At 41.0% G+C, this 25,333-nt stretch overlaps 1 protein-coding gene across 1 annotated transcript in view; it reads left to right on the top strand.

Moving 5' to 3' along the window:
- Positions 1 to 11,216: 11,216 nt before the first annotated feature.
- Positions 11,217 to 25,333, top strand: part of LOC139467856 (uncharacterized) — a 55,493-nt gene continuing 41,376 nt past the window's right edge. Inside the window, exons 1-4 of the mRNA XM_071249360.1 lie at positions 11,217 to 11,297; positions 14,628 to 14,805; positions 16,033 to 16,113; positions 16,443 to 21,776. Coding sequence (XP_071105461.1) covers positions 14,691 to 14,805; positions 16,033 to 16,113; positions 16,443 to 21,776 — 5,530 coding nt within the window. The 5' untranslated portion in view covers positions 11,217 to 11,297; positions 14,628 to 14,690. The remainder of the gene's footprint in view (positions 11,298 to 14,627; positions 14,806 to 16,032; positions 16,114 to 16,442; positions 21,777 to 25,333) is intronic.

The raw sequence follows: 25,333 nt of genomic DNA, 5'->3' as shown, positions 1-25,333 counted from the left end.
ATCCTGTGTGTATGTACATCCGTCTTTGCTCATTACAACCAAATGTTGACAACTAGAAATATATAAAGTACAAGACCAGTGTCACCAAGTATTTAAAACATATCTGTGACATCACTCTATTGTACAAATGATCCATTATGTTTCATGAATGAACAAGTCAGTTAGTTATTCATGCCTCAATATCATTATCTTCAATTAGTCCTGTGAAGATTCCGAACAGGTCTTCAGAAATCCATGCTTGTCATAAAGGGCAACTAACGGGATCGGGAGGTCAGGCTCGCTGACTTGGTTGATACATGTCATCGTATCCCAATTGCGTAGATCAATGCACGTATCAATCACTGGATTGTCAGGTCCAGACTCGATTATTTACAGACCGCCGTCACATATAGCTGGAATATCGCTGAGTTCGGCGTTCAACAACAATCAAAACAAAAATATCTTCAATTAATGTCCACTTGGATTTTTTTTATTTTGAAACTCAATTTTTGAATTTCAATGTTTTAGGAAACTCTTGCTAACATGATCTGAAGACGTGTTAAAGTCGACCTCGGCTATGGCAATAGTGTGTTGTTTCATAACTTTGCATATAACAATGTTCATGTTAAAACCATGCATGTGATTGATGAAACATCCGTATAAGGATACCTTGTACCATGAGTTGTAACGACCAGCTGGTAATGTCGCTTGGTGCAACAGCTTCAGACAACACATTCCATGTGCACCATACAGTATAAATACAATTTCAAAGAATGAGGGTGTATTTTTCCTCAAGTTTGTCAAAGTCAAGAAGTAAGGATGTATTTTAATTTGGAGAAAGTAAGATTGTGTTTTGTAACTCGTGCCGGCTCGTGAAAAAAAGATATTTGTTATTCAGGAACCAACAGTTACTATTTTGTTGTTTCCCTAAATAAAAAGCGTTAATTTTTTTAATGGATTAGCAATACTTGTTTCCCCATATTTCGGATGTATATTATGAAGCAGGCACAATTTTAGTCAAATGCAGCTTAGGCTGTAGAAAATGATATCTATACTTATTAGTCTCGTGTCGTTTGAACCATTGTGAAGGCAGATCGTCAATGCGAGTGCAGGGTTACGTAAGGTGGTACACGTCTCGGGTCAGCGCTACAACTTAGGCCCTTGGGCATAAGTACTTCATTCATTTAAATATTTATGTATTGTAAAATTGTGTATTTGAATGTTCGTAAATAATCAAATTTTGTTAATTAGGAGAATGTATATTGTAAATGTAAATAATGAGTAAGATTGTAACTGTTTTTGTATTTTTCTACTATTACTATCCCTATTACTATTGCTATTATTAGTACTAGTAAAAGTGGTATAGAATGGGTCTTTAGGAACCCACGCTTGCCATAAAAGGCGACTATGCTTGTCGTAAGAGGCGGCTAACTGGATCAGACGGTCAGGCTCGCTGACTTGGTTGATGCATGTCATCAACTGACAAAGGTCAATTCAACGTTTGTTGTGGAGGACAATTTACAAGTGACTAACTGTTGTCATTATAGACAATACATTGACTGAGTTCAATTCAACTTTTATCATGGAGGACAATTAACAAGTGAGTAAGGTTTTACACCGCTTTTAGCAATATTCCAGCAATATCACGGCAGGGGGACACCCGAAATCGGCTTCACGCATTGTACCCATGTGGGGAATCAAACCCAGGCCTTCGGTGTTATGAGCGAACGCTTTAACCACTAGGTTACCCCACCGCCCCCATTGTGATGTGAAATATCATGTAATATATACCTGAACCTTTTAGATTGTATTGTGTACATATGTAATTGCATTTGATTTGCTGTGGTATAGCACAATGATGGCTATGTTTTACCATTATTTGAATGTATATGTAAGTAGTATTCGAGTGCAGATGAGAGTGTAGTTTAGTCTAAAATCTTAAGAAATTAGTGTTAGTAGTATTGGCAGTGTAGTGTTATAGTAAAAGTGTAGTTTCTTAGTAGTAGTGTAATAGCATTTCTTGTAGGTTAGTAGTTGTGTAGTAGTAGCAGCAGTATATATGTAGTTGTAGGATAGTGTTAGGGTTCATCAGTAGAATAGATTAGTATTATTTGTAGTAATAGGGTTAGGTAATTAGAAGCTAATAGAAATTATGTAAATATTTTGTTCTTTCTTTGTAATAAATAATTGTTTTAAATTTTTTTAGGGGTTGTCATATTTACTTCCTCTAGTGCATATGGTGTCACAGCGTATGTGATCCACATCATGTGATCACAGCCTGGCACCGTCTCTCATGTTCCCAATAAGTGTCTTGGTGGTTGCCAAGGAGAGATTGTGCCACTCTTCAGTGAGAGCATTGCTGATTTCCTGAAGAGTTGCTGGAAGGACAGAGAGTTGTGAAAGGGCAACCTGTCAATCGTTCCACGTGTGTTCGATAGTGTTGAGGTTTGGTGACTGGGCTGGCTCACGTACATCTCTGTTGCGCACACCTGTCACTGTGCCCCACTGTAGGACATGGAGATCAGTTCTTCCAGCTTTACTGATCCCACTCCAAATCATGATTAAGTCCCCTCCATTGCCGTCATGTTCAGCTTTTTTGAAATACTGAGATCGTTGTTCACGCCACACTCAGGCAAGCCAATCTACAATTATAGGTCTGGTTATGTGGTTCATTATGCTGGATAGCCCTTGGGAACTGATGAAGGTCCAAATGAAACACTCAAGGTATACACTCCAAAATGAAGTAATTTGTAGAATTTCAAGCACATTAAGAAGTCGCTAATGTTCGTATACTAGGGCTGGGACAGGTAACTCCGGTGCTCCGATCAAGTGGGGGCCTGAAGGACTCGGGTACCCACAGGAATACCCAGACCCAGGATATATTGTTTGATGACAATTACAATAAAACTCCATGGTTACACTACAAGTTGCTAATGTCCGTATCACTTTCTGACTGTGCACATAGTCCTTCTGAATTTTAGGTTTGAGAAATGATAACGTTTCAGTCAACTTCGGTGTATGAATGATCAGATCTTATTATACGTCTAACTTTTGTGCCCAACTCTTGAGACCTACAGCAGGTACCCAGCAGGATCGACAAAAAGGGGGTCGGATACCCGGGTGGTATATTTAGACTTGTCCCAAACCTACTAGGGACATATGTAAATGTAAATTAACCACATAACCTTATCAGTCATTCCTAGCAAGAATTGCCCAAGAGGATATAAAAATTAGCTACACTGATTTAGACCATATAGTAGAATCGGCATTGATATAAACAACTCAAACAGAACAAGGATACATAAACCATTGTTTATTGAGTGTGTTATGGCATTTATACATGAAGGAAGGAAGATAAGACAGGAGAGGGAAGAATACAGAGAGAGACAGACAGACGAGGTATTGCACTTGACCTTCAGGGTCGTCCACACTCGACAAACTCTCCGACACTCACACACTTCCATACACATGGAGCTCACAGAGTGGAAAGGTCAACAATGTCATGATATAATTAGTGACATGTGGAAATTACAGATTTGGTTAAAATGAGACCTGATTCAATAATGAATGAATTAATGGTAAATACTGAACTAGTACAACACGTACTTCACTCAAGCTGTGACACACAGTACCATATATCCTGATATGTCTGAAAGTGTAAAAATACTGTAGCACACTAACACCTTTCAGACTTCATTCTACGAGGGATACAGCATACAGTAACATCCCCAGACGTAATCACAACAAAGGGAATACTTGAGCACATCTTGCAATGGGTCTACTCGGGGTGAAACGATACACGATACATTTGTTGTGTATCGATACAGGATGATACACCGGATAAAAAATAGATTACTTACTACTCTTTTAATTACTCCCCCAGTGTTTCTGTCAGTCAAATATCGTAAAATGTATTGTAATTAGCGTTTCAAGTTCCATAATAAAAATAGCCACTACGAACATGTCTGCAGCTAGCTTTTCCTTTTTAACCTGCTCTAAAATATTTATAGTCAAGAAGATTCCACACAATCTGACGTGAGTATGCATAGGTTGCGATATGTATCGTGACCTATGTATCGTGACCTATGCATTGTGACCTTGCTGTATCGATTCACCCCAAGGGTCTACCCTCTGTAAACACATAAACCCTTAACCATGTTAACCAAAGTCCCCACAAAACATCAATTCCCATTTTCAGACTTGATGCTGCTGTTGCTGCTGCTGCTGCTACTTTACCTCAATTCTAAATTTCCCATAGCACTTTTTCATAGTAACAGCATTTCTTGTTTATCATTTTCACAACAAAATACTGCTTAACAGCTGTCCCCAAATACACCATGTTCGCACTCTTGTTATATGCAATTTCATAGATTCCGCGCCGCCGAGAGCAGGCCACTGTTGCTGCCTTTCGGGTTGGTGATGTTCTCACAGATGCCTGGAACACAAGGAGCGGGTAGCATCATCTGATGCAAGTCATTCACAAGTCAGTCGGTCGGTTGTCGCCCGTCTCTCACGCCTTGTGAGAGGGACTATGAGGCGTGCTGAGCAGCTACAGGTCACAATTTCCTTCTTATTTACCACCTGCACCCGGTGCAACCAAGAGAATTAATCAGGCTGAACCACCAAAATACGGAATGCACATGTTAGCTGAAATTAAATATTGTATTTTCAGGGGTTTTGATATCAGATAACTTAAAGAAGAAAATAAACTTAGTTTATTTAATCATGACCTGACAATGCCTAGTGAAGCTACAAACGAGATTCCTGAAAGCAGCTTGTGGGATTCGTTGTCATTCCTCTACCAGCGCATCCGCCAGCTCATCCAAAGGTCTCTGTGCTAAAGGATGATCTAAATTTAATTTCTGCAGGATACCCCAGGCATGCTCAAGTCTGGTGAATAGGCTGACCAGTCTAATCTCTCAATACTTTCTCTCTGCACAGTGAGGTCTGGCATTATCCATTAACAGGAAGTCCTAGTCTAAAAGTCAAGACAAAAGCAAGACTTGTCAGTGAAAAGAAGGTCGTAACTTGTTCATACCCATTTTGACAAGTTGTTCCCAATTCAAGAGCTGTCGATGTCGAACGGTCAATGGAGGACTTACAGCAGACCTATGGTGCTTAAACGAGCTGCATGAAGTCTATTCCTAACTGTCTGAGTAGAAATGCACACACCAGTAATGTTTCATTATTCAGGTATTTTCCAGAAGAAAAAAAAATTTCCCGACATTTTCATTCATAAATTTAACTTCTTTTCTGTATGAACAGGGAGAAAAGCTGTCGGCAAATTCAACACCACGGGAGACATATTAGCCAGTGACCTCTGACCTTGGATGAAACGTAACAAGATTGTGAGCACAAATCCAAATTACCATACTGGTGACATACAACAATGACCTCTCTGATGCTACATAAAACATCAATGGATTGTGTACACAGCGTGTGGTCTATGTAACAGATTTATGGGCATGAGAAGTGACTTGTTATGTTTTTTACTTGCGGTAATTTATTTTAACCTTATTCACAGGAAAGTTATACAAACTGCTGCCATGCACTTGTGGTGGAAAATGTTACCTGCACTGGGTGCAGCCTGACAATGAAAGTTACCTGCACTGGCAATGTTTTACCTGCACTGGTGCAGCCTGACAATGAAAGTAACCTGCACTAGCAATGTTTTACCTGCACTGGGTGCAGCCTGACAATGAAAGTTACCTGCACTGGCAATGTTTTACCTGCACTGGTGCAGCCTGACAATGAAAGTAACCTGCACTAGCAATGTTTTACCTGCACTGGTGCAGCCTGACAATGAAAGTAACCTGCACTAGCAATGTTTTACCTGCACTGGTGCAGCCTGACAATGAATGTTACCTGCACTGGCAATGTTTTACCTGCACTGGTGCAGCCTGACAATGAAAGTAACCTGCACTAGCAATGTTTTACCTGCACTGGGTGCAGCCTGACAATGAAAGTAACCTGCACTAGCAATGTTTTACCTGCACTGGTGCAGCCTGACAATGAAAGTAACCTGCACTAGCAATGTTTTACCTGCACTGGTGCAGCCTGACAATGAAAGTAACCTGCACTAGCAATGTTTTACCTGCACTGGTGCAGCCTGACAATGAAAGTAACCTGCACTAGCAATGTTTTACCTGCACTGGGTGCAGCCTGACAATGAAAGTAACCTGCACTAGCAATGTTTTACCTGCACTGGTGCAGCCTGACAATGAAAGTAACCTGCACTAGCAATGTTTTACCTGCACTGGGTGCAGCCTGACAATGAAAGTTACCTGCACTGGCAATGTTTTACCTGCACTGGTGCAGCCTGACAATGAAAGTAACCTGCACTAGCAATGTTTTACCTGCACTGGTGCAGCCTGACAATGAAAGTTACCTGCACTGGCAATGTTTTACCTGCACTGGTGCAGCCTGATAATGAAAGTTACCTGCACTAGCAAATATGCACGAAAGTGAACACACTATACCATTAGGACCCTAGCTCACTTGACTTTGAAGTTACTTGAGCTAATAATGAATTCTACGAGTCCCCAGCTATGTTATCCAGTGTTTCTACATTCCTACATGCCCTAACGCTGTGTGTGGCTACCCTGTGGCTGTGGAGATCTAGTCCCATATTGTCGAGTTGTTTGACAGAGCTGGCCAGCTGGTTGGACTTCCAGGCAGGGAATGTGGGCTTGTAATCTGGCAAGTTACTCACTCCTGGCCATGTGTCCTCTGTCGGTGTGGTCAGCGTCCTGATAGAGATACGACACATGTTAGCTAAACAAATCCATACATGACCATGATGACGACAGGGAATTATCCAGGTTTCTAACTAAGTGCCTATGGCAGGCAAACTGGGAAAAGAAAGTTATTTTGTTCAAAATTGGGATTTTTAAAAAGTTCATATTTTCTCAAATTCAGAGGTATTTTGACACTGCATTTCATACAATGATATAAAACACAGCATTTACAAACCTGTTCCTATGTATTGGTCTTGCAAAAAGTGAATACAGGTTAATTTTAAAAAGCCATTAAATATGTTATTAGTCTGTTATTTGTGTATTTAAGAAATAAACGACAAGCTTAAAACGTCAAAGTGCAAAAGTCAAATAAAGGTAAAAAAAATTAAATATCACGAAAAAGGCAAGAAATGTGTTAATCCCCACAACCAATTACACGTATACTAAATTTCAGCTATGAAAAGTTTCAGCATTCAGTATGTTTGAAGTACAAAGGTCAATCAGATCAAGGTCAAAATCACAATATCACATGGAAACGGAACATTGAGCCCCATTACTAACTACACAACTTGGTCAAACAGATGTAACGGGGGTAGAGGGTTCAATGACGACTATGTTTCCCTCTACAAGAGAAAATGTGCTCAAAAACTATGTCTGATGAACAAGGACTGTTGGCAGCCGAGAAAGCCAAAAGGTCTACATTGAGGGCAGTACTTTTGGGTTTGGCAAAGGGCTATACCTTCGTCGATGATCTGTTACTCTCCCTTAAAGAAGGTTCTGACTCTTTCTTTGAGTTTGACTTACCTTGAGAATCATCTGTTATGCCTTGATCGGTTGTTATTAGAGTAGAGAAGCCAGCTCCTGTCACCATCTTTGGCTTCTTATCATGATGACCTGCAACAGGATCTTCAGAGAGGTTAAACGAACCCTAACTGAACTACACGTTTGACGAGGGACAAATTGGAGCATTGGTTAGAGAGTCCCAGGGATGTAGATGGATAAGTCCAACAGTCGTCAGGACAATGTGTCAATGAACCTTCAAGGGGATTGGAACAGGTTTCACGATCAGACATGGTGCATCAGGATTGAACCCCTTTATCATTCAACGAACCTGCCCCCTGTGGATCAGCAGAGTTTCCACGATTCAACCTGCAGGAATCATAGGAGGTCGGCTCAGTACAATCGCACAAGGTTTTGAAGGAGGACTTGCACTTCAAGAATGCTAACTTTTGTGTGAACAAGCATTGAGGTCAGAAAGGCTGGCGTCTAGTGGCCACATTCTCCAGGAACATCACTTTCAATCAAAGTTTGGATGACAAAGGAGAATCAGCATCATGTGCTGACGCCTCTACTCAATGACTTGTCAACTGCCCCCAGTGTACGATACACCAGTAGGTGGAAGACTTGGGACTTCTGCATCCAACTTGACAATACTGGATGACCCTTACGTATCAACACTGGTTGCCACTAAGATCAACACCACTGCTGACAAGTCGCCAGCCAAGTTCTAGCTCCACGAGACACAATAGGTACATTGTCAGATAAGCATGCAATAGAAACATTAGGCCACAATGTCAGGTTCCTGAGATTTTACCTAAGCAGGCAAGGTATTCGTTCAAAGGGACAGATGGATGAAGAAACAGTCACAAGTACCATTGTACTAAACAATCACGGACACCTCATCAGTGGCAAGAAATTTTAGGTCTCCTAACTTCTGCCCAGGCTCTTACAGCAAGAGGTGAGCTGCAACTTTGGCCATTTCAGAAGTTTCTGCAGAAGGACAAGATCAAAATTTAACTCCCGACGTCATCGCAGCATTACCTTCATTGAGGGCTTTGACGCCAACACCTTCTCGTCGAGGCCTGGCAATGGGGAGCTCATCTGTCGGATTTGCATGTGGCAAGGTGATGGTCGACAGACAAACAAGGCTTACATATCCACAATCTCGAATTCCATGCTGTGGTGTTGTAACACACTGGGCAGCAATACTACATTCCTCACGACTGATGATCCAGTCGACAATGCGCCAGTCGTAGGGTACATAAACCAGATAAGATCAACAAAATCTGCATCACTCCTACACACGATGATCCAGTTCTTCAAACTGACTCGCAAAATTGACTTGCTTTCTATGATCATGAGGGAAAGCATTCGAAGAATATTTCAAGGCTCGAAACATTCATTCCCCTACTACAGCATCACCAGAGCAGACAGCTGAATATCTTAGGCACTTGAGAAATTTGAGGTAGTTGAAAGGTTCTATGCTTGCAACTTACTTAGCTGCCTTTAACTCGGTGATAGCTGCAACAAGAGTAGTCAGTGGTGGAACTGCAATCCTCGCTACGATCACACAAGCTGGTCAACCAATCTTCCAAGTTCAGACCACCAGCTTGGTATTTGATTGTCATCTTACGAATTTGTCATCTGAGGATTATGAATCCTTGGCTATTAAAGACTTTGAGCATATTTCACTCAGGACGGTCTTTTGGTTAGCATTAGCCACAGCACTGGACGTCAACAGAGTTTGTTTTGAGAGGAAGCGCCATGGTCAAATGCTCCTGGGCCTTCGGTGGGTCTTTGTGGCTATAAATTAACTCCCAGGACAGACAGACAGATTATATACCATCCCTCCGCTGCTTATAGTTTTACTCCCAGACGATTGGGAAGATCTTTCACTCTGCCTAGTTAGAGCCCTCAAGATCTACCTTCAAGCATTGAAAGATCTGATGCAAGCGTCTGTTCATCCCCTTGTTGACAGCTCCGACCACATAGGTATCCTTGACCATAGTGTTCTTTTGGTTGTGCTCGCTCATCCTTCAAGCATATATCTTTGAGCGAATACCACCTCCATTGGCATCTAGCCCGCATGAGAGTAGGACAATGGCATCAACCATGGCACTTCATACCAACTGTACCTTAACGGCTATCATGGAAGATTGTTGTTTGCCTCACACTATCTGAGAGACATGTTTCGGGTTTCCAGTGTCTGCATCAGTTGAGATCACTTGTACTGGCTGAACAATTGACTGCAGCCTGTCAGTCCAGATGACGAAGTCATCCTCATAAATACAACACCATCCCCGACTTGATCGTGTTGTCAAATCTTGTACATAATGAAATAAAGTCTGTTTGTTGCTATTCGTTACTGGGGTTATCCAGACTTGAATTACTGTGGAGGGATGATAATCGTCTGTAGAGACTTCTCGGCTACAACATCAAACCCACCACTCACTATCCTCTGCTCCAGGAGTATTGTTAGTCTGGGTGATTGGTTTGAAGTGCCTTAGAGGTTGTGTCGATCGTTCCTCTTCTTGTTCATGCTTGATCAACCATTGCGGTCGTAATTGGTTGGTTGAACAAAGCGTCAAAAGACATTCCAAAATGTTCGCCTTACATCTGTATGATGTATGGGTCAGTTTGAAGAACGTCACTTCTGTACCAGAGATGAACCAAAGTCTGGTTGCTCTCTCTAGCAACTGGGATATGTTACAAGACATGGCTAAACGAGTTTGCCCTTGTTTCATGCTACTCGGCAGTTCTTTGGAACGGTGTGCGAAGACACAGAACACATGTTACTCGACATTATGATAGTTTGTCCAAGTAGCACAAAGGGGTTTAAGAAAAACCCACACACACGTTCTCATCAGGACGAGCCCAGATAATGTGACAATCTTTTACTAGACAGTTCTAGGACCAGCTCCCTCGCGTTGAGGTTTGTTTCACGCTTGGGTATCTGCGCCCCACCTTCCAACCATGGGATAAATGCAAAGAGTGAGATGGATAAGTGTGACGGTCTCAGGGTTAAGCTTGGGGATGTTAATCTCAATCACCCCAACACTCACAGTTAATTAAATAAATTTCACAAACATAAAACCAACAAGTGATTAAAGCCAATAAATATATTAGATCCATATAATATATAAATATTATAATTATGAACAAAAGTTATTACAAGAGAATAGATGGAAATAAATTAAGACTTGACCAAACTAAGCTTAAATTGAAGCGTCGTAAAATCAACGTCTGAACAAATCTTCAACTCACTGTTGATGTGACGTCATCAACGAACTCATTCCAAACCAGGGCCCGGGATCATGAAAGTGGTCTTAGCTCAAATTTTGCTAAGCACGAATTTTGTCTTAAGTTTTTAAGATTTTGCTTAGCTAAGATTCGCTCTAAGACTGGATCTTGAAACGGTCTCAGCAAAATCTTAGCTAAGTCTAAGTCTAAGACCGTCGTCATAGGGACACGCGCACGTTATATCGCACTACTGTAATCATTGGATGCCGAGGTTATTTTTCTGACGCACATTTTCCTAAGATCGGAAAAGAGAAGGTTGTACACTAGATATAGGAAAGCATAAAGCAATAAAAGCCCACTTGAACTAAGTTTCTAAAAGAATAATTAAAACAAATATTTAGGTGATAATAAATTGAGTTGAAGCTACTGAATAACCAAAATGCGAGATACGAAACTAAAAGTCAACTCAGGCTGTGGCTTAAAATGGCGGCTTGCTACAAACCAGTAAATGGAACACCGCAAAGAAGATACTTTCTACAGAAAACTGAACGGTAAATAAAGGTAAGAACTGAGCGATATATGAGGTAAATACATAAGGAAAATGTACATATCAATAAACTGAAATGTTAATGAACTGGTAATCATGCTGACGAATTCATACACATAACGAAATCGGAAGTAGGACAGACCAAACGATATATATTTACAGTGACATATAATACTAAATAGAGGATATATATTCTGTTTTCTCAAATACAACTTTCATCTCATCGAGTGAAGTGGGGAGAGTCTGCGAGTGACGCAGGCATTTGAATTTTCTATTTATTATATACATGTTTAATTTTTAGTACTTGCAATTTCTATATTTTTTCGAAAACAGTGTCTGATAAATAACCAAGTTCTCCCTGTCGCCCCTTTACCACCACCGTATAAAGGGGGTTTGCGAAAAGAATATAGTTCGTGAATAAAACTAGCCCTGTTAATAAATCTTATGCAAAATATATTATTTCATATCGAGTATAAGGTTCCGTGGACATGTTTGTTTGTCATAATTAAACATTCCTGGGCAACAATGCAGTTTACCGGGTGCAGCCCGAGCTCTACCATCCGCTCAATTACTGCGCTATAGTGCCACCGCTGTCTCGTTATACCGTTACCGTGCCTCACGCTCTGGTGACTCTCGCTTCACGATCCAACACCCGTTTTCGGTCTTATGGAAACTTACACATGTTTACAATCCAACACCCGTTTTTCGGTCTTAGGGAAACTTACACATCTTTACGATCTAACACCCGTTTTCGGTCTTAGGGAAACTTACACATGTTTACAATCCAACACCCGTTTTTCGGTCTTAGGGAAACTTACACATCTTTACGATCTAACACCCGTTTTCGGTCTTAGGGAAACTTACACATGTTTACAATCCAACACCCGTTTTTCGGTCTTAGGGAAACTTACACATCTTTACGATCCAACACCCGTTTTCGGTCATCAGGGCCAGCCTGCTTTGGGCAAGGGTTAGACATAAATTCTTACCTTTTCAAGCGTTAATCCAGTTAATCTCATTGGTCGGTCATGTTGACAAAAACAATTGCGGGTGTGGTTTCAAGAAAAGATGAATGGGAGCGCGGACCGTGACGTCACACGCATGCGCAATTCACTGTTTACTGATTACGCGTGCATGTCAATGGGGATTCTAATGACCCGTTAAATGAGCACTGATTACATGTGATAGCACCTGTGGTCCAGTGGTAGAGTGTCGGCTAATTAACGCATTAATTAGCAGAACCGGTGAGCCGGCGAAGCGCGTTCGAGTCCCCACAGCGCTAATTGGATCTGAAAAAGTGCGCCCGGTAAAGTGCACTACTCCCCATTCCTGTTTTGAAATGAAAACATCTTTACATGTGAATAAATGATTATCATCAGGAAATATTTATAATATTGTCACATATGAAATATAACCCGACCGTTGGGCAGGGGGATTTGAAAATCTGGCAGCCCGAGTTGAAATCAACCCGTCTCGGACGGTCGGGCAGGCAGGTATTTCGAACAGTTATTTCTTATGTCTGGCGAAGCATGTCCGGCGCAAGAGTGATGTTAACATTGCCATAGATGTTATTTCCAGACATCAGATTCCATGTCTGATATTTGATATTGAATTTTCTATTTATTATAAACATGTTACATTATTTCTTGTTGCGTAATAGACGTAAACAAAGGGGGATAACTCTTTAATGGTTTGATTCAGGAGAAAGTAGTTCCGGCACCTTGTTTATATCAGTCACTCGTGACTGCACTCTCCTACCCAGAGTTCCTTGCGGACAGCATAGTACCTCTGCCACAGGCCAGCGCCATGTGACGATTCGTCACATCTTTCACAGACCATTCAAGATATTGCATATGCTGTTCATCCGTTTCATTTTTGACAAGCTTTCACATTGTGATAAACAATTGTCAAAGAATGGTTACGGTTCATTTAGAAAGTATCCTAAAACGTGAAAATCTACTTGCTTTTGCGTAGTTATCGTTTGTTTACATTGGTTGTACGTCTCCACGTGCTGTCATCGAAGTCCAACGGGGAGCTAGCGATATGGTCACATTGATGTATAAATATATATTGTCATGAAGTTCACTGTTGCAGTTGTAGTAGCATATAATTATGCAAAATATATATATAATTATGCAAAACAATATATTAATCTCCCCCAAATTTTTGCATTACTCTGTTCTATTCTGATTTCTGGAAAAGCGCATTTGTTTACAAACAAGAGAAAAGTCTAGTCACATGATATGCAAATTAGCCTGTGGCAGTGGTGTTATGCTGAGTCACCACTGCGCTGGAGTGTGTGGTGACTTTTTTATATCAGTCACTAGTGACTGATAACTTGATCTATCATCACTGATAAATTCCAGTATTTCATTCATATGTATATAACTAGCATATTAAATTTGAAAGTTATGTTCGTGTAATTAATAACAATAATATGAATTTACAATAATTTATGGATTAACATAGGCCACTTCAATAAGTAATATGAATATACAATTTATTGTTTAATTTACACATTTGATAAAATGCATCCTATCGCACACGAAAAACTCGAACCCAGCCTCTCAGTTACGCAAGCCTACAAACTCTCTTCAAACGAGTTGGCAGGACAGATCACGTGGTCAGGTAGCCAAGGTCCATGTTTAGCAACAGCTAGTGGTGATACCTGGGATGTGTTCAGGTGAGGTGTTTTTTTAATCGTTTCCACTCTATGATCAGCTGAGAACAGAGAAATGTTAGATGTGATAAGTATCATAATTATACAATTTTTTGAACATTTTACATTTCATTCTACTTATTATGAATGGTATTTTGTTTTGGTATTTCTTTTTCTTTACATTTGTATGATTCAGGATAAGCAGACATTTGAGCTCACCAATCCTTTGATCAGTATGGGTGAGTGAGTTAAAATTTAATGTCACATCGGCGTTATTTCCACCATACAGCGACAAGTTGATCAGTATGGAAGTTTTTTAGTGCCACAGTCATAAAAACTAAAATTTGTCACCTGATGAGTACATAAACAAAAGACCTGTTAAAAGCCATAAAAGGCAACTATGTCGTAAGAGGCGACTAACAGAATCGGATGGTCAGGCTCGCTGACTTGGTTCATGCATGTCATCAATCCGTATTGCGTGGATCTATGCTCATGATGTCAGTCACTGGATTGTCTGGTCCAGACTCGATTATTTACAGACTGCCGAGTGCAGCGTAAAACAACAAACAAACTATAACTATATTAACTTAAACAAAAATATTCTTCACAGGTAATGCAGTTGTATGTATCTGTTGAAAGTTAGATCAGTGATTGTGAATTATATTAAAATAGTTTGTTTGTTCAGATGGACCTGACAATAGCAACTTCATCCCTGCATGACATAGCTGTGTAAAGACCTTAGACTGAGATGGCCAGTTCAAGTGATGTGACAAGTGTGGCCTTGACACAGGAGGAGGAGGACCTGGAAGACCAGACGATTGAGGTCATCAGCTCAGGAGGTATTCCGCTGAGAGACAGCTCTGGTACGTTAACATTTCCATCTCATAAAACATAGAATCAAGTAGCCCAGTTTCATTACCTCGTTAAATCCAGAGATACTTATTTAAAACAACATGACCCCAACACCTGAACCCATCCATAAAGCATTGTACTTACACATGAATGTCGGAATCTGAGTGGCTGAGACCCTTTCTACTAATTTCACTGTACCCCGCCAACATGTAAGGTACAGTTCTTTTTATTTTTAGATGAAGTTAATAAATTTAAACTTGAATTAAATGGAAGCAATCTTAACAATTTGATCTCAGTTCTGTTGTATACTTCTCCATGACACTATGTACGATTAGTCTAAGGCTGTTATAGAATCTTTGTTCTTTATCAAAATTAAGATGTTTATATTAAAATTAAAATATGTTTAATTTGCTTATTTCAGTTAAATGGCACTCCACTAGACACAACCCATGCTTGTCGTAAGAGGCGACTAATGGGATTGGGTTATCAGGCTGGCTGACTTGGATGATGCATGTCATCGTATCCCAATTGTGTGGATCAATGCTTATGAAATGAATCACTGGATGGTCTGGTCCAGACTCCATTATTTACAGACTGCCGTAATATACCTGGAATATTGCTGAGTTGAGCATTAAACAACAAACAAACAAACTATACTATTAATGTGATGGCGGCCTGTATATAATTGAGTCTGTGCCATGGCACCATTAATCCACACTGTCGGGGTACAATGATATGCTTTCAACCAAGATATTGCATTAAGTCGCCTCTTACAACCAGTACAGGTGGTCTGGGACCAATTCTAACCTAGCACTCACATGGTGGTAGTAAATATGATACAAAACATGACCATTCAACAGTTAGCAATGTTTGTTAGACACATGAAACTTGTTCCATAAAGATTTGAATTTGATGCCTTCACAAATATATGAATGATAACTGAAAGTAATTAAGGCTATCTGCACATGTTATCCCATAGAAGGTGAGCTATGTGGTTATTGCCCTGCTGTGGTTATTGCCCAGTGTAATACATTTAGCACAGTTAGTTTTTAGACAAATGAAACTTGTTCCATAAAGATTTAAATTTTATGGCTTCACAAATATATAAATGATAACTGACAGTAATTAAAGCTACCTGCACATGTTATCCCGTAGAAGGTTAGCTATGTGGTTATTGTCCTGTTGTTTGATTTATCATTAAGCAGTGTAATGCATTTGTGTCACTGAAATGTTGATAGGTGATGCCCCTAAGGCCATCACTCTCGTCCAGACACAGAACATATATACTGGACCAACCCCTGCAGGGACAGTTGGTGAAGGTAGGTAATGCCATGTCAGCACTGGTTATGCATATGCAGAAAAGTTTCTGTCAGATCTGATATCAAAATATTTTCTACATAAATACCGAGGGCCCAAAACTGGCACTTTTAACTAAATATGATGTCATCAGTAGTAGAAAATTACATGCCAAAGTTAAGCTTCCTCAGTGTGGCAATTTCAGAGAAGAAATTTACGGAGCCAAACATACTGGATCGGACACTGAAGCCTATGTCAAATAGGTTTTAAAACCACATAGCTGTCAGAGCATGAGTACTTTTAACATGATGTCATAAATAAATCATTTAATGATGGTTGCCTTCATTTGCAGCTACCCTTGACCTTCAAATAAGTGATGCTGAAGAAATCTTTGTGGAAACAAAGAGCTTCAGGACAGTAAAACAAAAACTGGAGCAACATGGCCATGTCACCATCTGTGGTGCTTCAGGAGAAGGCAAAACAACAGCAGCTCTCAAGCTTGGTTCTCAGTATAGAAAAAGGGGGTACAAACTTGCATTTGTGGACAGAATTGAACAGTTTGACTTGGACAGCTTCTTGAGTTCTTCACCTAGAGTATTTCTGATCATAGATGATATGTTTGGTACTGTTGGATTATCGACAGATGTTTCACAGCTGAAAACATTTCTCAGTAGGCTTGACCGACACTTAAAACACTGCAAAAAGTCAGCCAAGAAGTGGGAATCACAAAAAGAACAGCAAGCTAAACCAGGAAGAGGTGAACATGAAAATGAATCAAGTAGAGGTTCTAACCCAATAAAACAGCCCACAAAGGATATTCGTGTTGTCTTCACATCCAAGACATGCAACTTCCATGATGGACTTGCTCAGCTGCAGTATGAAAGATTCTCGCTGTTCGAGGGACAAACACTGGTGGATTTAACCACTCAAGAGAAACACAGATATACTCAAGCAGAGAAACAGGCTATATTTGAGCACCACAGGGACATACATAGAGACCATTCTGATGAGGATATACCGGACTTTGAACTGTGGGAGATGGATTCTGATATTTTTGGATTTCCTCTCACTTGTAAACTTATTTTTGACTTTTCATCCATTTTCCAAAATACAAAGAAATTTTTCAAGGAACCACTGTTTTATCTTAGACAAGAACTCAGACAATTACTGAGGGTGAAAACTGATCGATCAGCCATATTAGTTCTGATGCTACTATGTGAAGATAGGTTAGATTTGGCCAAGTTGGAAGCAAACGGCAAGGACAAGAAACTGGACAACATGGTCAGAACTGTTTTAGAGCTGATGCCATCAGCTTCACGATTAGGAATGTACGAAGCAGCAAAGTGTTTTAGAGGAACATTCTTTACACGTGGTGATGCTGTTGGATTTGCCCATTCTTCCATATATGATGCTTGTGCTTGTTCGTTGTATGACATCAGTCCAACATTTGTGCTGACTCACTGCAGTGATAATTTCATATATGAGCGAGTGCAACAACATCCTGTGGAGGAAAGCAAAATTGATGATCATTTCCCCCTAATATATGTCTCTGAACAGTATTATGACATCCTGACTACTCGACTTGCAGAATCGATAAAGATTGGGCAGTTTTCTAAATCAGTGACACACCCCATCCTCCGACAAGAAAAGGTGGCTCTTCAACTGCTTGACAAACTACACCGTGATAGATCCATGGCCAAGAGTTGGTTTCACAAAAGTGACATGGGGAATTGCTTTTTGTTTTGGGCTGTTCTTGGACACAATGAAAAGTTTGTCTTAGAAATCGAAAATATAACTGGAGGAGAATTTACTCCAACAGAGATCAGAGAAGGCACGATTGCTTGTGTTATGAAGAACAACCTGGCAGTACTGAAGTGGCTCTTCTCCAGGACTGAACACCCAGGCACTGATTTTGCAATCGACAATTTGCTTTGGCTGTCTGGTCTTTGGGGGAGTTCTGAAACACTTGTTTATCTGATAGAAAATGGTGCCAATGTGTTTGCTGCTGATGAAGACAAGAGAAACATTATACACTTAGCATGCATGTTTGGGCATAAGAAAACACTAACGGTACTGAAAGAACACACCAGCAAAGTCTTTACTGATGAAGTGAAGCTTGGTGTAATGAACTCTACTGATGACGAAGGGATGACACCACTAATGGTTGCAGCAGGCATGGGATCTTACGAGTGTTATCAGGTGTTGCAATCAATATCTAACAAGAAAACCAAAGACAAATATGGAAATCTTTTAATTCACCTGGCCTGTCAGGGTGGAAACAAGGCTATAGTACAACATCTTGTGTCACCTTCTAACATCAATACCAGGGGACACGATGGATTCACTCCAGTAATGATTTCTGCTCTCAAAGGACATCAAAGTGTGTTTGATCTCCTAATATCCAAGCAAGCTGACCTGACACTGGGGGACAAAGGTGGTAAAAGTGTCCTTCATCTTGCCTGTTTGGGTGGAAACAAGGCCATAGTACAACATCTTGTGTCACCTTCTAACATCAATAGCACGGGAATAAGTGGATTTACACCAGTAATGATGGCAGCTGTCCAAGGACATCAAAGTGTGTTTGATCTCCTAATATCCGAGCAAGCTGACCTGACACTGGTGGATGAGACTGGTAATAGTGTCCTTCATCTTGCCTGTTTGAGTGGACACAAGGCCATAGTACAACATCTTGTGTCACCTTCTAACATCAATACCAGGGGACACCATGGACTCACTCCAGTAATGATGGCAGCTTTCCAAGGACATCAAAGTGTGTTTGACCTACTAGTATCCAAGCAAGCTGACCTGACACTGGTGGACAACGGTGGTGACAATATACTTCATCTTGCCTGTGAGGGTGGAAACAAGGCCATAGTACAACATCTTGTGTCACATTCTAACATCAATACCAGGGGACACCATGGACTCACTCCTGTAATGATGGCAGCTGTCAAAGGACATCAAAGTGTGTTTGACCTCCTTGTATCCGAGCAAGCTGACCTGACATTGGTTGACAAGAGTGGTGATAGTGTCCTTCATCTTGCCTGTCAGGGTGGTAACAAGGCCATAGTACAACATCTTGTGTCACCTTCTAACATCAATACCAGGGGACACAATGGATTCACTCCAGTAATGATGTCTGCTCTCAAAGGACATCAAAGTGTGTTTGATCTCCTAATATCCAAGCAAGCTGACCTGACACTGGGGGACAAAGATGGTAAAAGTGTCCTTCATCTTGCCTGTCTGGGTGGAAACAAGGCCATAGTACAACATCTTGTGTCACCTTCTAACATCAATAGCACGGGAATAAGTGGATCTACACCAGTAATGATGGCAGCTTTTCAAGGATATCAAAGTGTGTTTGACCTCCTAGTATCCAAGGAAGCTGTCCTGACACTGGTGGACAAAGATGGTAATAGTGCCCTTCATCATGCCTGTCTGGGTGGAAACAAGGCCATAGTACAACATCTTGTGTCACCTTCTAACATCAATACCAGGGGACACCATGGACTCACTCCAGTAATGATGGCAGCTGTCAAAGGACATCAAAGTGTGTTTGACCTCCTTGTATCCAAGCAAGCTGACCTGACATTGGTTGACAGGATTGGTGATAGTTTACTTCATCATGCCTGTTTGGGTGGAAACAAGGCCATAGTACATTATCTTGTGTCACCTTCTAACATCAATACCAGGGGACACCATGGACACACTCCAGTAATGGTGGCAGCTTCCCAAGGACATCAAAGTGTGTTTGACCTCCTGGTATCCAAGCAAGTTGACCTGACACTGGTGGACAACGATGGTAACAATATACTTCATCTTGTCTGTGAGGGTGGAAACAAGGCCATAGTACAACATCTTGTGTCACCTTCTAACATCAATACCAGGGGACGGAATGGACAGACTCCAGTAATGATGTCTGCTCTGAAAGGACATCAAAGTGTGTTTGACCTCCTAGTATCCAAGCAAGCTGCCCTGACACTGGTGGACAAAGATGTTAATAGTGCCCTTCATCATGCCTGTTTGGGTGGAAACAAGGCCATAGTACAACATCTTGTGTCACCTTCTAACATCAATACCAGGGGACACCATGGACTCACTCCAGTAATGATGGCAGCTGTCGAAGAACATCAAAGTGTGTTTGACCTCCTTGTTTCCAAGCAAGCTGACCTGACATTGGTTGACAGGATTGGTGATAGTTTACTTCATCTTGCCTGTTTGGGTGGAAACAAGGCCATAGTACAACATCTTGTGTCACCTTCTAACATCAATACCAGGGGACACAATGGACTCACTCCAGTAATGATGGCAACTTTCCAAGGACATCAAAGTGTGTTTGACCTACTAGTATCCAAGCAAGCTGACCTGACACTGGTGGACAAAGATGGTAATAGTGTCCTTCATCTTGCCTGTCAGGGTGGACACAAGGCCATAGTACAACATCTTGTGTCACCTTCTAACATCAATACCAGGGGACAGAACGGATATACACCAGTTATGATGTCTGCTCTCAAAGGACATCAAAGTGTGTTTGACCTCCTAGTATCCAAGCAAGCTGACCTGACACTGGTGGACAAACATGGTGATAGTGCCCTTCATCATGCCTGTTTGGGTGGAAACAAGGCCATAGTACAACATCTTGTGTCACCTTCTAACATCAATACCAGGGGACAGAATGGACTCACTCCAGTAATGATGGCAGCTGTCAAAGGACATCAAAGTGTGTTTGACCTCCTTGTATCCAAGCAAGCTGACCTGACACTGGTGGACAACGATGGTAACAATATACTTCATCTTGCCTGTGAGGGTGGAAACAAGGCCATAGTACAACATCTTGTGTCACTTTCTAACATCAATACCAGGGGACACCATGGACTCACTCCAGTAATGATGTCTGCTCTGAAAGGACATCAAAGTGTGTTTGACCTCCTAATATCCAAGCAAGCTGCCCTGACGCTGGGGGACAACGATGGTAATAGTGTCCTTCATCTTGCCTGTCAGGGTGGAAACAAGGCCATAGTACAACATCTTGTGTCACCTTCTAACATCAATACCAGTGCACACAATGGACAGACTCCAGTAATGATGTCTGCTCTGAAAGGACATCAAAGTGTGTTTCATCTCCTAATATCCAAGCAAGCTGTCCTGACACTGGTGGACAAAGATGGTAATAGTGCCTTTCATCATGCCTGTTTGGGTGGAAACAAGGCCATAGTACAACATCTTGTGTCACCTTCTAACATCAATACCAGGGGATACCATGGACTCACTCCAGTAATGATGGCAGCTGTCAAAGGACATCAAAGTGTGTTTGACCTCCTGGTATCCAAGGAAGCTGACCTGACACTGGTGGACAAAGAGGGTAATAGTGCCCTTCATCTTGCCTGTGGGGGTGGAAACAAGGCCATAGTACAACATCTTGTGTCACCTTCTAACATAAATACCAGGGGACAGAATGGACTCACTCCAGTAATGATGGCAGCTGTCAAAGGACATCAAAGTGTGTTTGACCTCCTAGTATCCAAGCAAGCTGCCCTGACACTGGTGGACAAACATGGTAATAGTGCCCTACATCTTGCCTGTCTGGGTGGAAACAAGGCCATAGTACAACATCTTGTGTCACCTTCTAACATCAATACAAGGGGACAGAATGGATGGACTCCAGTTGTGATTGCAGCTCTATTGGGTCATAAGAGTGTGTTTGACCTCCTCGTATCAAGGAATGCTGACCTGACTCAATGGATAGCAATGCTCATAGTTAACTTCATTTTGCCTACCATTTGGTAAAGGCGGCAGTAGTATGGTAACTATCACAAGGTCACTGTGTTAAACCCAGAAATTACAATGAAACACAATTTTATCTCTCAACGTTATGAAAGATGAATTGTTCAAGATCTGTTTCTTCTCTGAACTCATGTGAAAAGCTGAGTTTTTCTTCAGTTTTTCAAGATCACTTGGATGAGGTGAAAATTAATAGTTGTATCTTGTCACATTGACCTCGACCTTGCTGTCTCCAGAAACATGCAACTGATGTTCATCGAGAGATGTTTGATTCACTTGCAGATACAAAATATTCATAGTACAGTTTGCTTCGCATGTTCGAGTGACTTAGTCACATGGTTTTGTGAAACAATCTAACCTTGTTTTATATGTTCTTAGAAAATAGCTATATATCTTATTACATCAATGATTTATGATATGAATACACAATGCTTTGTAGAAAATGGTAATGTGTTATGAATGAAGATGATTTATCATCAATTGCTTATCATCAGGCTTTTTACACACACCAGGAACATATGTTTTTCCCACGTGTGAAAACTATTACAAATCTATTAAACATGACATTCATCTTCAATATAACCACTACAAGACTTTGTACGTACTGCATTAATAACTTCAATATCCTTAGACCTACGGACTATATTTATTTGAAAATTATGGACATTCTGAATTTACACAGTGCTCTTCTTGATGCTTTATCTTGTAATGTAGTCATATATTATTCAAGTTGTAGCTGAGTCTTGATATCATCACAATCAAAGACAAAATGTAAAGATTTAACCTGCTAATGGCAATTATGGCCATCTGTCGTGTGGTGAATCCTGTGTCTGTGTACATCCATCTTTGCTCATTACAACCAAATGTTGACAACTAGAAATACATAAAGTACATTGACCATATCGTATGGCGACGTGTCATGTGGTGAATCCTGTGTCTGTGTACATCCATCTTTGCTCATTACAACCAAATGTTGACAACTAGAAATATATAAAGTACATTGACCAGTGTCACCAAGTATGGCCTTATTTGAAACATGTTTACCAACATTTAAAACATATCTGTGACATCACTCTATTGTACAAATGATCCATTATGTTTCATGAATTTACAGTCAGTTAGTTATTCATGCCTCAATATCATTATCTTCAATTAATCCTGTGAAGATTCCGAACAGGTCTTCAGAAATCCATGCTTGTCGTAAAAGGCAACTAACGGGATCGGGTGGTCAGGCTCGCTGACTTGGTTGATACATGTCATCGTATCCCAATTGCGTAGATCAATGCACATATCAATCACTGGATTGTCAGGTCCAGACTCGATTATTTACAGACCGCCGTCACATATAGCTGGAATATCGCTGAGTTCGGCGTTCAACAACAAACAAAACAAAAATATCTTCAATTAATGTCCACTTGGATTTTTTTATTTTGAAACTCAAGTGAATTTCAATGTTTTAGGAAACTCTTGCCAGCATGATTTGGAGACGTGTTGTAGTCGACCTCGACTATAGCAATAGTGTGTTGCGTTTCATAACTTTGCATATAACAATGTTCATGTTAAAACCATGCATGTGATTGATGAAACATCCGTATAAGGATACCTTGTACCATGAGTTGTAACGACCAGCTGGCAATGTCGTTTGGTGCAACATCTTCAGACAACACATTCCATGTGCAGCATACAGTATAAATGCAATTTCAAAGAATGAGGGTGTATTTTTCCTCAAGTTTGTCCAAGTCAAGAAGTAAGGATGTATATTCTTCAAAAAAAGAAACTTGACACTAACTTTCAAAATGTAATGTAATGCGATTGTTTCAAAATAGGACACAGAAACCATAATTGAAACACTGATTGAAGATCAATGTACACAATGTTCAAAACATTAATCGTGTCACCTAGACAGACACACGTACACGATACAGTTAATGTCACAGGGGGACAGAAAATGTCAGTATCGGTTGTGCCCACCACGTGCATCAATCACTGCTTGACACTGACGACCCATAGATGCAATCAAGTTGTCAATAACACGCTGTTGGATGTGCTGCCATTCATGCTGAAGTGCATCAAGAAGCGCCGGAAGTGTTTGGGGCGGTGGATTCCTTCTGCCAACGCGTCGATCCGACTCGTCCCACAGATGCTCAATCGGGGACAAATCTGCTGACCGGGCTGGCCAAGGTAATGTCTGGATGTTGTTGTGCTGTAAGAAGTCCTGACAAACACGTGCAATATGAGGTCGAGCGTTGTCCTGCTGGAACTGTCCGCCATGAACGTTGACGTGAGGAAGAACGTAAGGCTGTAGGATCAAGTCTCAGTAACGCATACCTGTCAATGCACCTGCCACATGCACGAGAGGCGTCCTACCACCGTGATGAATGACACTCCCGCCGCCAAATGGGACAACCTGCTGCACACAGTTGGGGGCGTAACGCTCACCCCGACGTCTGTAGACAGGTGCGCGCCCGTCAGCATGTGTGAGTAGGAAACAGGACTCGTCAGTAAACAGTACATTTCTTCACCTTGCACATGCCCATCTAACCCTCTGTTGGTACCAAAGCAGACGGTCCGCCAGATGACGTGGGGTCAATACATGACGTCGAACAGGTCTTCATGCAAAAAGTCCAGCCTCCCTCTGTTGCCTACAGTTTGATATGATATTCTGCGTACCCCAGAGATCTGTTTGGTTGTAGACGTGGCTGTGGTAGTGCTGTCTCGGAGGTGTCGCAGCCGGATGTATCAATCTTGTGCTTGGGTTGTCACCCTTGGTCTTCCTTGACCTTGGTCTGTCGTCAACTGTGTTGGTGTTGTTGTATCGGGTCCACAGTGCGGAGATTGTATGTCTGGATACGCCAAAGTGCCTGGCCACTTCTTGCTGAGTTGCTCCAGCTTGTAATCTCCCAATGGCGTTGTTCCGTTGAGCTGCATTCAGTCTTGGCATTCTGTCACCGCCTCTACTGCCGTTATAAGGACTGTATGAACAGCCGTTGAATCGGATTTTTATACCCATTCAGCAGGGGAGCCTCCATGCCTAAATGCAGGATCCTGTGCTGCACGTTTTTTACAGGCGGTTGCGTTTGGATGAAGCTGTAAAATTGATTCCCAAACGCTACGTTTATGTGCTTTGCATGTGTTTTCACCAATTGTAGACACATCATCTCTCTGTTTGACTAATTTGGTTCTCATTTAATGTAATTATTTTAGATATTGGCAAAAAGTGGTTTTACATCTATGTCAAGTTTCTTTTTTTTGAAGAGTATATTTTAATTTGGAGAAAGTAGGATTGTGTTTTGTAACTCATGTCGGCTCTTGAAAATAACATATATTTGTTATTCAGGAACCGACAGTTACTATTTTGTTGTTTCCCGAAGTACAAAGCGTGAACTTTTTTCATGGATTAGCAATACTTGTTTCCCCATATTTCGGATGTATATTATGAAACAGACACAATTTTAGTCAAAT

This window comes from Haliotis cracherodii, unplaced genomic scaffold (genome assembly GCF_022045235.1).
Source record: "Haliotis cracherodii isolate W230 unplaced genomic scaffold, xgHalCrac1.p SCAF_2, whole genome shotgun sequence".
Taxonomy (NCBI): domain Eukaryota; kingdom Metazoa; phylum Mollusca; class Gastropoda; order Lepetellida; family Haliotidae; genus Haliotis; species Haliotis cracherodii.
The sequence above is the reverse complement of the archived record's forward strand: the minus strand, read 5'-3'. Positions and strand labels throughout refer to the sequence as shown.